This window comes from Columba livia, chromosome 1 (assembly GCF_036013475.1).
Source record: "Columba livia isolate bColLiv1 breed racing homer chromosome 1, bColLiv1.pat.W.v2, whole genome shotgun sequence".
NCBI lineage: Eukaryota > Metazoa > Chordata > Aves > Columbiformes > Columbidae > Columba > Columba livia.
In genome coordinates this window covers 53,185,586-53,202,983 of record NC_088602.1, presented here as the reverse complement: position 1 = coordinate 53,202,983, position 17,398 = coordinate 53,185,586, and the positions used below count along the sequence as shown (strand labels likewise).

Genomic DNA, 17,398 nt, shown 5'->3' with positions numbered 1-17,398 from the left:
ATAAGGAAGAAAACTGGGCGGAGTGGGGGGTGGGGGACATGTGTGGGGTAGACTGTATTCAGTTTTGTGATTAAATTGACATTATTTATCTTTCAAGGAAACATACAAGTGCCAGACTGCACTACAGTCAATGCCTTCATAGATTCGTACTCACCATTTTTAGATCATAGAATCTGACAGCTGTAATACCTTGTGCCTGAAAAGTATTCCTTTACAAAATAGGGCAGTGACTGGCATTCGACTACAGTATATCTTCAAACACTGATGCTAAACCTGAACTGAAGAACTTGAGATGAGGTTGATATTCTACCATCCCCACAGGTAACCTGTTCCAGTGCCTAATCACCTTGACTGTTAACATTTATGGTTTATTTCCCATCTGAGACCACCTGGCTGAGCTCCCAGACACTGGCTGTTGTTACAGCTTCAGTTATTAAAGTCCTCTTTAGTAACCAAGAATATTGTAGCTACTGATAAGCTATAAAAATAAAATCCCAGAACAAACAAAATATAGATTGAAGCAACTCTGAGAAGCCATCAAATCTCTCATCTGTCCCCCAAGAAAGGACAAATGACAACTTTTCTGACAGGTGATGTTTAGGAATTTTTCTGTTTAGAAGTTAGAGAGCTTCAATGCCAAGAGATGCCAAAGTCTATGTCAGTAGTGTACTGCACACGGTATTCAAAACGCAGAAGAACAGTGATTTATGTAACAATATACAATGGTTCCTGCTTTGCCATCTGTTCCTTTTCTACTAGTTCCTAATATGCCATTTACTCTTTTGCCTGCTACAAAATAACAGTCTGCATTTTCCACTGAATTACCTATCACAATCACAAGATCTTATTACTGGTCAAGTTAGAAACTACCATTTTATACAAGGAACAGGAGTGGTTTTTTTTCTCCATATGTATCACCTGACATGTAATTCAACTGCATTTTGTTTGAGATCTTAGCTCCTGTTGAGCCAGTCTTGTAAAGCCTTTCTGTGCCTTTTTGTATTTGCCTCTCTTCTATATTACCCTGTAGCTTATGTAGCTTATGATCATGAGCATCGCTTTACTTTTTGTTTCTTCTTCCAGGTTGTTTTGTTGTTGTTGTTGTTGTTGTTGTTCTATGTTGAACAGCACACACCCTTGAAGAATGCTTTGGTGACCTCTCTCCACTTTAAGAATCAACCATTTCTTCCCACACTGTTCTGTTAACTTGTTCTTCCTTCTCCTTCCCCACCCTAGTTATTCCGTCATGTAAGGATTTTCTATCTTATTTATCTTGTCTACTAAACACCTCTGTTGATGGACTTTGTCAAAAGCTTTCTAGAATACTAATCAGAGCAAAGCTATGTATACAAGGCCGAGCACGTTATTTCCTCGGTTCATTCCCATCTACCCTGATCATCTGTATTGTCTAAACGTCAGCTTGCTCCTAAGACTGATGTCAGCCAACTTGTGTCGACTGAAACAAAACTCCAGTTCACTCCTGGAACTAAAAAGCAGTATAAATGAGTCTGGCTCCCTCCAGTCTGTACAGTTCATCATCACTGTTCCAGCAGCTTTTGCCAACTCAAGGACCGCCATTTGCCCCGACACCACACACAACACGTAGATTTGATGCCATGCTCAAAAAATGCTACTCTAGTGGGTAAAAAAGAAAACCTGTGAAAACAAACACATTACAGAGCATAAGAGCAGGAAATGGTACAGCTCAATACCACACACGTGGATGTGGTTAGTCTACCATGGAAGCACTGGCCTAGATATTGGATATTGCATATGCACCTCAACCAAGCTGGCTGCCTCCTCATGGCCAGAGATCATCCTGCGTAGAAGATGCATTTATCAGTGTTCATTTACTTAATAGCTCACATCAACTGGATTCATACGCCAAGTCCTTCAGATAACTAAGTATTTATTCTGTGAAAGTGGACACAAAGTAACAGCAAAAAGTGCCACTAACGCTGTATCTCCATATTAAATAGTGATGACTACTGAAATTTAAGGCAATGGAAAATCCAGACGTAGAGCAAAACAGCACACTTTCTTCCCCAGACTTTGTACAAGCTCTAAAGTTTTGAGTCATAGTAACCCCTTTTACTTTTTCTATTATCATGGGAACAGAAGCACGTTAGCAGCTTTTTTTTGAGAAACTATTTATACTTTGAATTCAACTTAGCATGCTCTATTTAGAATGTTTTCCCTTCTTTTTGCTAGAACATCAATTAGGCTTTTCTTGGTTTTAAGAGTCTTCATTTTAACTTTTCAGAAAAATATTGTAACACTGTTCTCACACTGTATGAGGTATGACATTTTCAAATGAGAAGTCAAAAAACTGTTGTCTCTATTTTCGACATACACAGTGAGAAGATGCCCTGGTTGGCCTTCTTTCAGTGTTACAGAAGATACCTGCATGTAAACGGACGAAGCTAGGGAACTGCTCCTTACAGGTTCTAGCTGCAATGTGTTTCACTGAAATCTAAAGCTAGAGAAGATACAGCGAAGACATGAGTCATAATCTCTAAAACACAAACGGACTTTCTTTTCTTCTGGTTACATAAGTAGCAGTGTCCTCATTTGAAGAGTAGAAAATGAACTTCCCAGATTCTCTACAACCACCACCTGATTAATTGAATACACTGAATTCTTAATACTGTCTTTGACTTCCCCCTTTCCTTTCTGATACTTAAGAGCCATTTTAGCTTGTAATCTCCTCAAGAAAGGACTGTCAGTTATGGTTGTACACTGGACAGGTGAGGGAACTGAGTGTGTAAAGTTCTATAGAAAATAAGAAATTAAAGAGATCACGCCTATTTCCCCCTTTCTTCTTCTTTCTTCCTAATGCCCTAATTCTATACTTCTCTCATTGTTTCTCTAAGGTTTGGCTTTTGAAGATTCATTAATTTCTGGTTTGTTTATTTGTTTTGGGGTTTGTTGTTGTTTTTAATCCATTCCCTAGTTGATTGCCTTCATCAGTACACAGACGTAAGCTGATGCTTGGATATTTTTTAAAGGTCTTTAATTGACACAGGTATTTTTAATTATTTATATCACTAGTATAAGTGCTCTTTATTGGTTTTATAAGAGGAGCTGAGTTTTAAGAAGATACCCAAAAAGCTTGAGCCTGAGTGCATCTTCCCAAATCTGCTTGACAATATGTTCCTGTTCCAGTTGCATTAGGTACCATAGCAACTGCAGGGAGGGAAGCTGAGTATCAAATAACTATTTCAGCTAGGGAAACAAATCTGTAGTTAGAAGCAAGAACAAACTTTTAACCATTATTTTTTTTCACCCTACTACCTTGTCTGTTCTGTTCTTTTTTACCTCAAAAAGTGTAATGTTCCTGAAGTGCTGCAATTTGAATTGCAATTTTTTAATCTTTTCCCTCTCAGGCTCCAGGGACTGTTCTGTAATGGTGACAATGTCAAAAGTTTTAATATAGCTTACTTTTAAAATATAAATATACACTACGTACAGTTTAAATAAGTAAAAACCGTTAATATAGGTGAAGTTGTTTGAGCTACGTAATTCCATTTAAAACAGACATATTTGATCTTATTTCCTTTGACCATTGTGGGACCAAATGCCCCTGCCTCACATGGAGGCACTAAGATGTGAACATCTACAGTTTGAAAGAGTGAACTTGATTCTTTTCCCCAAAATATAGTGTTATTTGCTTTTCTTGAGGTTATGCAGGACGTCCTCCACAAAATCAGCAAATATGACAGAGGACAGACAGCACCAGCACTTCTCTGCAAGGGTGGGCCTGGAGGACAGACAGAAGACCCTGTGACAGCTAAACCAGCACCAGACAGATGCCTGTTGTGCAGCTGAATCAAGCCCTGAATCTCATATCCCAGTGATTTACTGTTAAAAACTTTGCCTCTGGGAGGGTCACACTGCACTATATCACTAAACTTTTTTGTTCTGATCCAGTTACCTTCTCTTCTCCCCATGGTCCCCTTCTAACTTCACATTATTTCATCTTCCATGTTTTTGGCTATTTTGTCTCACAGTAACACAGCACAGAGAGACAAAGCAAAATTAAAGTTTTCTAAACCAAAGGGGTCATTAATCTGTTTCACAGTAAGGACTAAGCACAGCAAGGGCAGGAAGGGCTATCTTTAAGACTTAAATTATAACAAATACTCAAGAAAGCATTATCTTTAAAAGAAAACAGCAGGTTTATGATCACCAGGTGTGAAAGAAAGAAAGCTCAACAAAGCATTGAATATAAAATGGAAATATGAAATGAAGAACTAAATCTTTCCCAAGGGAGTAATCACTACAAAATTTCCTTAAATATTAGCTTCTACCCAATAACACAATGAAGGAAAAGCCCTTACATAAAAGAAATTACAGATTTTAATCCTCTGCTCTGAAGAAAACCCTCAAATTATTTGGTTATTTCAATTTATTTTAAAAACAATAAGAATAAGCCATGAAGAATCAAGTCCCTCATGGGACTGATCAAAATTGAATTTGCAGTTTCCTGTACTATGCTGACAATCATTTACAATAAAATCAGAATGAGAAAGGGAAATTGTCTGTGGGGACCACTGAGCCAGGTAATAGCTTCAGTGTAACACATTCACACAGCAGAAAGCAAATTAACATGGAAATAGGATTTTAATATGGTTGAACTAGGCTTTACTTTGCTTACAAAATTCTTGCTTGCAGCTTTTAAGTAATATATCAGGAGTGACAAAACTAAATACTCATTGGTGACAATCAGATCTTTTACACTACCAGTAATTTGTTCAAAATAACATGAGGTTAAAACTGTGTTAGGCAAAAGCAAGAAAATTAGTTTACAAACTACTTAAGTTTAGAATCACCATGACGTAACAGGAGCACAATGCAAAGCCATGATATAACTTAAAATTTCTAGTCCCATTCTGTACATGTACAGACCTTGCAAATTATAAATACATTACTCCATCTTACAAATTCCAAAGACCTTTAAGGTACACCACACAGAACACGGAACACTTAAAATATTTAAATATTTTTAGATATCTAACAATAAATAAAAATGTATGCATACATAATGCATTTTACACAAGCACTTTACAAAGACATGCTATATTCCAGAATAAAAATATCATGCTAATTTGATTTGGAAGACGTTTTCTCAGCCACGTAATAACCCTGATCCTGCAGAATATCTATGTTGTATTTTGCAGAAGTTTATCTCATTCAAAACAAGCAACCAGCCCACAGCTATCACAGCGGCTGTAGTGGAGGGGAACATCCATTGGAATTTAGATGCATCTCTCTGCATTCTTTAAGAAGTCAGTTCTTAAGAGAAGATAGTTGACTGGCTCCCATTCAGTACAAAATTCTTTTTTTTTTTAAGTCCTGGTGACCATTGAGGATCCATTGAAAAGGGCAACAAAATTGATGAGATATGGACTACTGGAAGTATATCCAGCCCAGAGTTCATACGTGCCTTGAAAAACACTTGTAAAGTCCTTCAGGCCTGGCACGTAAAGCTATTTGAGTGCAGACTATATCTATAGATTATACAAATAATCAAAAATATTAACTGGAGTAGCAACATGCAGCCTTCATTTGCTGCAGATGAGGAACCTAACCACTGAACTACATAGTTGTTTTATCACTTTGCTTCTGTCACAATAAATATTAAGTAGTTATACAGACCAGAACAGCTGCAACAGGAAAGTCTACAAGCTGCAAAATAAATACACATACATACACATAAATACACTGCAAAATAAATAACACAGAAAACAGCCAACACTCCTCACTAATTTGTTGTATTTTTAGACACTACCCAAAAATACTACATAAACGACTATTGTACAGGTGCTGAACAGCTATGCAGCTGATCTACAGTAAATCTGTAGCATTCTGTATTGCAACCTGCTATGCATATGCATTTTAAATGCATTTAGATAAAACATTCTCTTCTGGAACTCCAGGATGAGCAGACCTTTATCACAGCACTCCTCTAGTCTGCAGACTTAAGTTGAAGTCCTTAATGCAAGCTGAGATTCATAGATTTATTTAAAGTTGATATTACCTGTATCAATAACTCTTTTAAGACAAAGACCTGCACCTGCTGATGAACTGTTTAATATTAGTAAAAGTCTATTTCATTACCACTGTTAAAATCACTACTACAACTACTTCATTGCACAACACAGACACACATTTCTGCTTCATTCCAGAAGAAGAGAAAGAAAAATAGATAATCATTTCCTATTTTGTATGTAAACAAATTGCCACATGATAAGCACAGAACCTACTTGCACATTTCCACCTCTCTAGCAGGAGGGAAGCAGTTTGCTCAGAGCAGGAAGCCGCCTTCCATTTACTTCAGGATTAAAGTAATCACTTCCAAGTAGCTGATAGCTTGGAAACTCAAATATTAGCTTATTGCTCAATAACCAATAATTGGTCAATAATTGTGTTCCCAATTCCTTACGCCCTGGAGCTAACATTAGGCAGTGTGGCTGGAAGGTTTCAGAGAGGAGGGAAGTTCTGAGGGCTCTTTGGTGTGTATAATATACACACTGGGGCAAAGCTTCAGACACCTCAGTGTAGGTATCTAAATACATTAAACTTAAGCAAGTGCCCAAGCTTTAATTACAGTCAAGGGTGATGCTGGGCTGTGTTCAATCGTCTAACCATAGATTTCCAGTCGTATTTCATAAACTTTTATGTGTCTAGCAACAACTTTGGATTTTTTTCTTCACAGGAATAAAATTCTCCTCTCAGATTTATGTTTGCTGTACAGTTTGGGTTTTGATTTTGTTTTGGTTTTGTTTCATTTTCAGAATTCCAGGTTAAATTCTGTTTTTATTACACATCTACTTTCTAAAGTACAGGTGCAGCTATTTACAGGAAAAGCCAGTACTTTGTTTGTTATAATGAATTTTGTAATCATGTGTTTTAATATTTATTTGATTAATTTTATACAATCCTACCCTCCCTTACTTTTTCTTTTTGTTGTTTTGACAAGAGGGTGGTTTTGTAATTTAAACTGTCGCTTAAAATGCAATCAGATTTAACTGCTTTAGATATAAACTTATCTGTTCTTAAAAATTCCACCTAAAACTAGGCAACTTTAGTTTACCTTTCCTGGGAGAGAAAAACAATTTTACATCACAGTAAAACAAAATCACAGTACACAATTCCAGTTCTCCTAAGCAGTATGCCACATTCACCGAGATGTAATTTGGAAAAAAAAAAAAAAAAAAAAGATAAGAAAGATGTAAAAATAAGACTGTCTACATTGGAAAAAATGCAAAATTCTTTTAATTTCCCATGTGGAATATGAATTCATAGCAGCATAATTAATGTCTATTAAAGTGACAGTATACAGATTTAGTAGATTTATACACAACAGTTCAATTGTGAGAATGATAAATAATAAAGAAGTACAAAGTTTTGAACAAATTAATGTTCTTTTAATACTGAAATATAGTATTCTAAATTTAAACCCATTCTGCAAGCATCTTTATGACTGAAACAGTCCACCGCATTATGTTACAGTAGAGAACTGTGTTATCTTCTTGGAGATAAATTAATTAATAAACCTTTTTTTTTGTTAGAGCATAATACCCATACATTGAGCTTAAAACTAGTTAAAACATTTAATTCCTTTAACCTTTATTTGTAAATCATATTTGAGATCTGTGGTAAGGTTGAGAAAAGTCTGCTGAGTAGTCTAGTTTAACCCCTGGCCCTCAAAGCAGAATCAATCATATCTACAACATAATTTTTGGCAGCTGTTGTCTTGTCCAGCTTGTTTCTTAGACCTGTGGACATGGAAACCCCCAAGAAGTTTAATCAAAAGTGTTTTAATGTTGTCATTGGAAAATACTTTCTCATATCGAGTCTACACTTTCTTGACTACATTATGAAATCATTGTTTTTTATGTACTAGATGAGAGAGTACAGATCACTACTTTCTTCTATGTAGCTGTCACCTATGTTTTTGAAGAAATAGCATAGTTCTTCCCTTGGTTTCTCATTTTAAAGAAACTAGGGCTGTCCATTTATTTAAGTTACTTGTTTAGATTTCAGAGCACATTTTTGCTCTCGTTTTTTCCAGTTGGCCCATGTCTTCAAGTAAACTACCCACAACCGAACTCCAGTTTACCAGGACAAAGCAGAAAAGTTTCAGTCTACAAATCTCTGCTGTCTTTCTATTTAAGAATCCTCCAATGACACCTGCCTTTCTCACAGCAGCATGAAACTGCTGACTTCATCAGCTTTTGATCCATCATTACTCTTAGAATGTTTCCTACAGAACAGATCCATTGCAAGTTACCCCCCACCCTGTTATGTCTTCCACTGTTTCTCCCCAGTTAAATGTAGCACCTTGCATTTGTTCCTGCTGAACTCCGTGATTTTCAGACTTTGTCTCAAACTTGTCAAGATTATTTTGAGTTCTGTCTTTCAACAAGACTTGAGTTGTGACTTTTTTTTACTTATTTTCTTAACAGAGAATAAGAATACTAAGTGAAAACTTTTCCACATATACTTTGAAATCTTGGAAATCTAAAAGGCTACAGAAAACGCTATATTTGAAACAACAGAAAACATGCATTGGAGACCAACAACTTTATACTGCCTTTTTCTGTTGCATTGGAATCTTCTTTCAAATTCATACATTTCACCAGCAATCAGCTTCCCAAAATTCTCAGAAGAAGCAGGAAGCATCCACAGTCCTGTGAAAATGCAAACCTTCTATAGCCACTGCTCACAAGGGACCAATGCCTTAAATTTGTATTTCACAGGTTTTCTCTAATGTATGAGCACTACAGAAAGCATAAAAATTCTAAATTAGAATATGTCTACGCTGATCACCGTGTTACACAGATATAAATCAAAATAGTAGTTAGTCAGGTACTAACAAAAATAAGATTATGAAAAAAAATCTTAGTGTTAACAAAGTATGTGAGTCTGAACTGTGTACCTACATCAGCTTAATAGTAACTCAGATATTATTGCAACTAGGAGAAATAACTAAGTGCTGGTAAATAAACATATACTGAGACAAGAATTCACAAGCTCAAGTGCATGCTAAAAAGTAGAATTTAAGAAAAGACTGGTGTGATCAGAAGCCCATTAAACCCCTGTGTGTATATACCCCAGCAACAGCTGTAGCACAGCATACATGTATGCAAATAAGTATCTAAAAGATAAAAATGAGATACAATAGAAGCAAATCCCTCTGGAATGATAAAGGCTTGATTGCAATACAGAAATAAAACTCAGGATTAATAACGAAATATTAAGTATTAATCTAAATCTCCAGATTTCTGCACTTACTACAGCCCTGTAATTCTGTGTTCTGTGTATATATAGACATACTCGGTCCAATTCTAAGTTACACCAGCAAATCGTTTATCCTGGTTTTGCATTATAAAGGAATCAAAATAGCATCTGAATAGATGATTTCTGAAATTAATAAGGTTTGTGTAACAGCTTTTATCTTTAGACCAATCAGTAGGTACAATCATTTTTCCGCATTATTAAAATTCCCAACTTCCTCAGTCCCCAGGGGAAGCTGTGGGGAAGGTCTGCAGTACAACAGAGAATAAGGCACACAACTCCAGTGAACCAGAGACATTTTTGAGACTCTCTTCCCCCAATCTAACAAGAAAATGACAATCAGGTCTCTTAGTCTGTCCACGTATTTGACTTTTAAAAGAATAATTCAGCTTCATTTTATTAACAGAAGTTGGGATTCATAGGCATTTGGATTTTGGCTTATTTATATCACACTTAAAATAAAAAGGATTATGAAGCCAAGAAATAAGAAAATGTGGGAACTTCAAAATAGTCTTTCACATTGCAAATGATCTAGAGGGCAATGTATCATGTGAAATCATAAGTGAGATACAGAAGCTCTTACTCACAGTTTTTTGATCTTCAAATCATTCTTCAGAAAACTTAACAAATGGAAAACAACTGAATCAACGCCAGGGAAGATTTAGTTTTACAAGGATGAACAGATACTCCAGTATTTCTTATGGCTTACCACGTTATCAGAGAAAGCAGCTCAGAAGATTTCAGCACATTTTCTAGTTCACACAATTTATTTTAACTACTGACTACAACTTTATCATATTTAAATGTAATAATTGTACTGTTACCTAAACCAATATGATATAACAGTTTGACTTCATTTAATTTTGGTCTAGGATAAAATGGACACTGATGTATTGTGCAGAAATATTTTCACAGAAGAACAGGAAACTTCATCAGGAAAATCTGATTCAATATACTCCAGAACTTACATCACAAAGGCACTATAGTTTTCCCATGTAACAGGGAAAGTATCAGGAAATGTTGTATTGAATAATTTATTGCCTTTCCCTTACAGAGGCACACTTGTCAAATCCACTGTTTTGGTGACAGGTTGTCACATTCATAAAAGATTCACAGTTCCATATTAGCCAAATATCATAGCACAAAGAAAAGTCCATTTGCTTTCAGACTTTACAACCTAATTATTATCTCTAAATTTTCCATTCTACCAGACAAGCTGCTGTTTTGTTCCGTGTCATATATTGCCACTTTTTAAAGGGCTTTGAGCTCTCTGTGTGGAAAAAGTGAAGAGACACGATATCTGCTATTTTATTGTACAGAGCTCCATCCCACTGCAAATCACCAGATTCTTAGATGACTATTCAGTTCTTCTCCATAGCGTTACAAACCGCAGGGAGTTTTTTCCCTACACAAAAAATGGCACTGCATTGTGACTATACAAGGATTGACCCTGGTGTTCCTTGTTCCTCTTCTGTTTAGAGGGAAACAAGGGTCCATGTGAACCTAGTGTAACATCTAAGAATTATGCAAAAGGGTGGGTGGGGCACAAGGAGAGAGAGGTTGGATGGGTGGGGGTGTAGGGGTATTGGTGGATGTTGGTCTACCAGCATATAAAATAAAGGTTAAAAAAGCATTTCGCTTTATGGTTTCCACTATAATGGAGATGCTATGACAATCCCTGTACAGCACTCACAATCTTTTTCTCAGTTGTTATTAAGATAATAAATATTAAAAATGCAGAGATATGCAAGTATGTTAACCTATCAAAATAGCTGTCTTGAAACACAATTATCATACGCTTTAAGTTCTCTCGTCACGTTTGCCAAGGGAAGAACGATTTTTTGCTCTCCATAATATATCTATCACTTACCAGATAAATATCTTACTTAACTGCAGTCTCACCTCTCCTACTGTCCCCTCACCACAACTCAAAGGTATTAAAAAGGAACAAGATTTACAGTGAAAAAGTAAATATACACTCCAAAACATGCTGAAATGTGAGGAAAAAACTGTAAGAGTACTTGCTAGGAAGCAGTACACAAGTGGTGCAATTAGCATCATATAGCTTGAAATAGAATGGAATTGCATGGAATTTTTGCAACATTTGAAAATTGCCAGCAGAACTCAGCTCAGCAGAGCACTTACCATGATATAACCACAGGATTTTAACAAATATTAGAAAATGACAAAGACATGTCATATATATCTATATTTACCCTGGTATATATATGCATACACATACAGTTAATAGATAAGAAAGGCAGACAGATGCCTTATTTCACAAAGTCAGTGATGCTAAAGTACTTAGTACCTCATCATATTGAAGGACTCAGGATCTCTAGACTGTCTGTAATACAGAGAGAAAACACCCCTCTGAAAACATCCAGAGACAAATACAGGTTACATTTTTAACTGCCTACCTCCTTCTACTGAATATGAAATAAACCGAAAAAAAAACCCACATTCGCTATTTGTTGTGTTTGGATGCAGTCCACCTCTTTTAGGCTGAGGCATCCAACCTCAACAGACTTTGAATAGATGTAGGTGACAACAATGTCAAAGTCCAGGACACCTGCTCCCCTCTGTATGCACACCAACAATCTTTCCCGCTTTCTGCACAACTGCTGAGACGTCTGCCCAGTTGCCAAAGCAGCAGAAATAATCACACTCCTGGCTGCACATCCCAGCCACAGCCTAAAGATTTCATGGTGAACACAGACACACTGTCATACAGTAGTTCAGATTGGAAAAGACCCTCAGGAGGTCTCCAGTCCAAAAGTCCTGCTCAAAGCAGGGCCAAAACTTCATTCAGACCAAGTTTAATGTCTTATTATGTTCCTAGAGTACAAAACCTAAAAAACACCAGCAGCACCTTTTTATGGTTTCTGAATCTGAAATAATGTAGTTTGAATTTTAGTCACCAATAGTAGCAATTCTCAGAAAAATTAGTGGTATGTATATCAGCATGTTTTTCCACAAATAACTAACTCAGGGTTAAACAAGGTTTTAAATTTAAGTATTAGCATAATCCATGGAATATTCTCTCTTAATTATACTTCTTTACACAAAAAGAATTTTAAGACAAAAGTACTACAGCGTGTAGTTAAGAAATATATGAAGTGTATAAGGTATATAATATAATACATATATCACAGAATCATAGAATGTCCAGAGTTGGAAGGGAGTCCAACTCCTGTCCCTGCACAGGACAACCCCACACTTCACACCATGTGTCTGAGGGTATTGTCCAGTCTCTTCCTGAACACTGTCAGGCGTGGGGCCGTGACACCTCCCTGGGAGCCTGTTCCAGTGCTCCACCACCCTCTGGGGGAAGAACCTTTTCCTCATGTCCAACCTAAACCTCCCCTGGCACATCTTCCCACCATTCCCTCGGGTTCTGTCATTGGTCACTAAAGAGAAGAATTTGGCTCCTGCTCCTCCTCCTCCCCTTGTGAGGAAGCTGTAGACTGCAATTATACATGTTAAAGTATATGCTTTGAAAAGTATTTGTTTAAAAGAAAATTATGAAAGAAGGCCAGTTGGAGAAGTAATTAGTGTTGAGCTACATATGTGGGAAGGATGGCTTGTGCTCCTGCACAAGAACTGCTCACACGTGTTTTGCCAAAAAAAAGAAAAACTATAATTCTCTAGCAGTCCTGAAACTATTCTTCTATAGAAAGGACATACCACCACTAAGCTACAGACTCCCTTCTTTGGGTCAGTGTTTTTTGAATTCCATTCCACACTGTAAAATGAAAAGTGCATATGTGCCACATAAGCCTTTAAACTGGTGTTCAGGGCACCCTCCTGGACCAGCAGGCTATACTATTTGAATCTTTACAAGTTGAGAAGGGCCTAGAACCCACATTTTTAATAGCTGCTCAGATTGTACCCAAGGGAAGCACAACCATTTCTCCTCAAAGGCACATGTATATCCCTGTCTTTGAGGGAGAACTCAGCTACAAGAGAGAAGTACACTGCACACGCTCTGAAAATACCCCTCTGACTGAGCCTCTCAGGATGTAAATGCAACAGAAATGCAGTTTCTGGGTCCTGATTTCACTTAAATTCACTTAAATGTCACTTAAATTCCACTCTTGTGAAGACTAAGAAATCTTGGGCTTGCAAAAGTATGCTATCTGATTACCTAAAGGGGGGCTACTGCATTGTTGCTTCCTTTTGTTTTTCTAGGGGTGAAGGAAAGGAGGGAACAGACAGTTAGTTCCTGACCTCTACAGAGGCTACAGCCCAAGGTCAGCAAAGCAACACATTATACTGTTATGGTCCAAAAAAAAGAGAGCTAATATACAGAAGTTAGAAGGAAGAGCAAAGGCAGTAGACAAGGAGGGAGAGGTTTCTTTGTACATTTTATCAATGATCTCCTGATCATGGCACCTATTGACAGCTGTGTTAGGCAGGCTAAATGGCAATACCCCCAGATGGCAGAAAAACAATTCCAACTTGTTTTCAGCATTAGACAACCCAAATTTCAAAAAGAAAAGGCTTCAGGACCCTGGAGTCAACTTTGCTGCCCATTTTATGACCATTGGCAGCTGGTTTTGTTCTGCTAATCATTTTAGCTTCACAGGTTAAACACAAAAGAGCCACCAGAAGGACAAATTCCTAAGCCGGTAGGAAGTTACCATCTTATCCTGTCCAACCAAGCAGTCATTGAGGCCATAAGTACACAAATGACTGTAAGGCTTTGTCCTCAACAAATATGAACTGCATAAGCCTTTCTATCACATACAACTTCATATTGCCACTATTTCTCACATCTTCTCAGCTCCTAATCAATTTCTGCAGTAACTTATGCCTTATTAATGCAGATAAAACTGAATAGTATGCAGAGAAATTGCAAGCAGGCAATCCCACCACCAGCCCAAACAACTACTAATTTATCAGATAGGTTCCTATTGGGTATTGGAACAACTGTCACTCAAACTCTAGATCTAAAATCTGAACCTCAAAACCAAACTACCCAGGTATTTCTATCAGAACAAGACAAAAAAACATGGGGGGGCAGAAATACCAGAGTAACAAAAAATCTGTCTTTTATAGCATTCCAGGCAATAATTTTGCATTTTAGTATTGTCCAAACTAAACCAGTTCAAGAGGAACACCAAATTCTTGGTTTTCAATTTAAATCAAAGCATCTTACTGAAACAGTTATTCCAAAAGCAATACAGTTTCTAATCACTTGCCTGATTTAATACTCCTTTGAAAGCATAAAAGCATAGGGAGAAACTAAAAATTAACAGAAAACATTTATTATATGCATAAACTAATCAAAGATGAAAATCAAGAAAAGCATGAACAAATCTGGAAAGAAAAAGCAGAAAGCCTTACCTTGAAAAGCAGCTGCATTATGAGATATTAAAAATTTTAATGTAGCGCTTGATGTTTGAAGCACTTGCTGTATATCTTGCTTTGCTGCAGTCTGATATCTTTCTTCCATCTTCTTAGTACAGCATGTCAGTTTTTTAGAAGTACAAACCTGGAGATCAGCCCCTAGAGAAAGAGATAATTACATTGATTGCTATGAAACAGGAGTATGCAATACATAAATACACAGAAAACAGTTACATTTTTTTAAACATAGGAATAGACACATAACAGAAATACCCAAAGCTTTACAGACATCTGGCTTTGGTAAACAGAAAACAGAAGGGGATACTAACTAGAATTCTGTGGGAAGAGTACACTTACTACAGTCAATTTATGTCACATAATTTCCCTAACACTGTAATCTTATTCCAGCTGTGAATACTGTTAAATAATGTTGATAAAATACATGGGATATGCATTGTAGATAATCTAGACTACTGAACTGCTGGGCCAGCTCATGGCTGGCATTCTTGTTCTTCTGTAAATCATGGACTGGAAAGAGCTAACTACTGCTAAATATTACAAATACATCAGTGGGAAGCCCATTCCTGATGAGTTTATAATTAATATTCTCATATTAACTTTTATATGGAGTAGTCCTGAATTCCAGTCTAATCTCCCTTACTGTGTCTTTCTCTAATGTCTAACATTCCTATGTATCTGTCAAGTCAATTTAATACTTCACCAACAGGTTGGGAAATATTAACAGAAAATAGCATCTTTTCAAATTTTGGGCATGCTGAAATTCAAGAGGGGCAATTCAGTACTGTTATAACAATTGTCCATTTCATTGTTTATTTTAATAACTGGAGCATAATCAAGCATAAAAATACCTTAAATACATTCCTTGTTATCATATATTTAAAACCTTTATTTGCACTGTATGTAAACAATGCTTTCTAAAATGAGGAAACAAACATTTAATGAAAGAAGAAAGGTGTGAGAACTTAAATTGTATTAATACAAAATATCACTGTCCAATCCAAATTTTGTTCTCAGATACAGTGTTTCACTCACAGATATCACAAGATTTCTACCAAATATAGCAAGAAACTTTTCTTATCCGCTCTGTGGACTAAATTCAGCTTCTGGGGTTGTATGCATATGCACCGTTCTTTCTTCATAATAGGTAAAAAGGTAAGATCATGATCAGAAGAATAAAAGTAAGAAGTTAAAAAGTAAAAACTTAAATCCACATTGTCCTTGCCTCTATATTTGCTTTCAGCTCTTACACCACCTCTTTTTACTCAAGCTTTAATTTCCCTACCACTAAATTCTCAAGATTTAACATCCCTTTTAAATCTTTAATTCTTTTTCCCCCTATTTTTCTCCGATAAATCATTCTAAGGTAGTATGGCTATAGTTATGGGGAAAAGGAGGCCTTACACATTTCGCACTTCAAATATTCCTTTAATTATCTTACATAAATTATGTGTTTTAAATAAAATATTCCAGAAAGCTAAAATGGAAAAGTTAAGCTACTGAGGTCTGGACCAGAGCATTCTGGAAGAATGGCAAAGTGTTTAAATTCATTATATCAAACTTAAGTCCCTTTATCCATGTGTTGGTTGAAGTGATCTTAATGAAGGGACTCACAGCCCTGTATATGAAGTTTGGCTACACAGTGGGGAAAAAATGTTATTACTTACATACAGCAACCCAAATCATAAGCAGGAACTCACTGTGCCATATTTAGACAGGTAGAAATCATCCAGAAGATTCCTTAGAAACCACATTCAGAAAACCACACGGCCAGAATGAAATAGGTAAATGATAAGGACTACAAAACCAAACCAAAGAAACAAAACCACACACACATAAAAACACCCCACACCACATAACAAAAAAAAAAAAACAGTTATTCAAACCTTGGATGAACACTTATATCTACAGTACTACACAAAAGCAATTAGATTCCCATGACAAATATACAAATTTCGCTTGCTAACTGCAGATAATATGGTCTCAGATTTGCTGAACATTTTCTTCTGGCATCAGTAGTTTCCATCTTCAAAATTCCTTGTCTCTCCCTCCAAAAGCAGGTGTGGAAGGAAGACACATTTGAACCTCCAGTGGTAAATACTACAAAATTTCTCTTAATTTTTAAAGGATCTTTTCTGCTTTCAGACAAAACTAATTAATTTTGGTGAAAAGTGCTGTCAAGGAATTGATGTATCTCCTTCATATTTACAAAGACAAGTGTTTGACTCCACATACACAACAACAGTTTAGTGCCCATGGTAAGAATGCGTGCTTTGAAATAAATCCATTTCACAGACATAAGCAGAAGTAAATGCCATGTTAAAGGAAAAGCACCACATACTATTAAAAAAATCCTATTTACTAACTACCACATAGAAATCACAAATCTGAGATTGCCTTCATGGTAGCATGCAAAAGTAAGAACATAGCCTCTAGATGTGAAAATGATCTAAGCAAGTGATATCCCTGTAAATCTCTTTGAAGTGGCTTCCAGTAGATGTTTAACATACAGTGATTAGTACACCAACAAATCAAAGTCTGGGAAGCTGAACACCTTCACTATCACAAGAAAAAGTTAAAACATTATTTTAATCAGGGTACAAATCACTGATCTTCTGCAAGTATTAAGAAATTTTATTTCTTAAGTGTTATACTATTGCTACAAGGTATCTTTTTCCTCATATAGTTTGATGGTTTTGAAGATTATTTATCCTCATCATTTATT

The 17,398-nt window shown here is 36.3% G+C and overlaps 1 protein-coding gene across 3 annotated transcripts in view; it reads right to left on the bottom strand.

The window, feature by feature from the left end:
• GPC5 (glypican 5) overlaps window positions 1–17,398 on the bottom strand; it is a 663,584-nt gene that overhangs the window by 633,050 nt on the left and 13,136 nt on the right. For all 3 annotated transcript variants that reach the window (XM_065056829.1, XM_065056837.1, XM_065056843.1), the window contains exon 2: window positions 14,653–14,814. In XM_065056829.1, coding sequence (XP_064912901.1) covers window positions 14,653–14,814 — 162 coding nt within the window. The remainder of the gene's footprint in view (window positions 1–14,652; window positions 14,815–17,398) is intronic.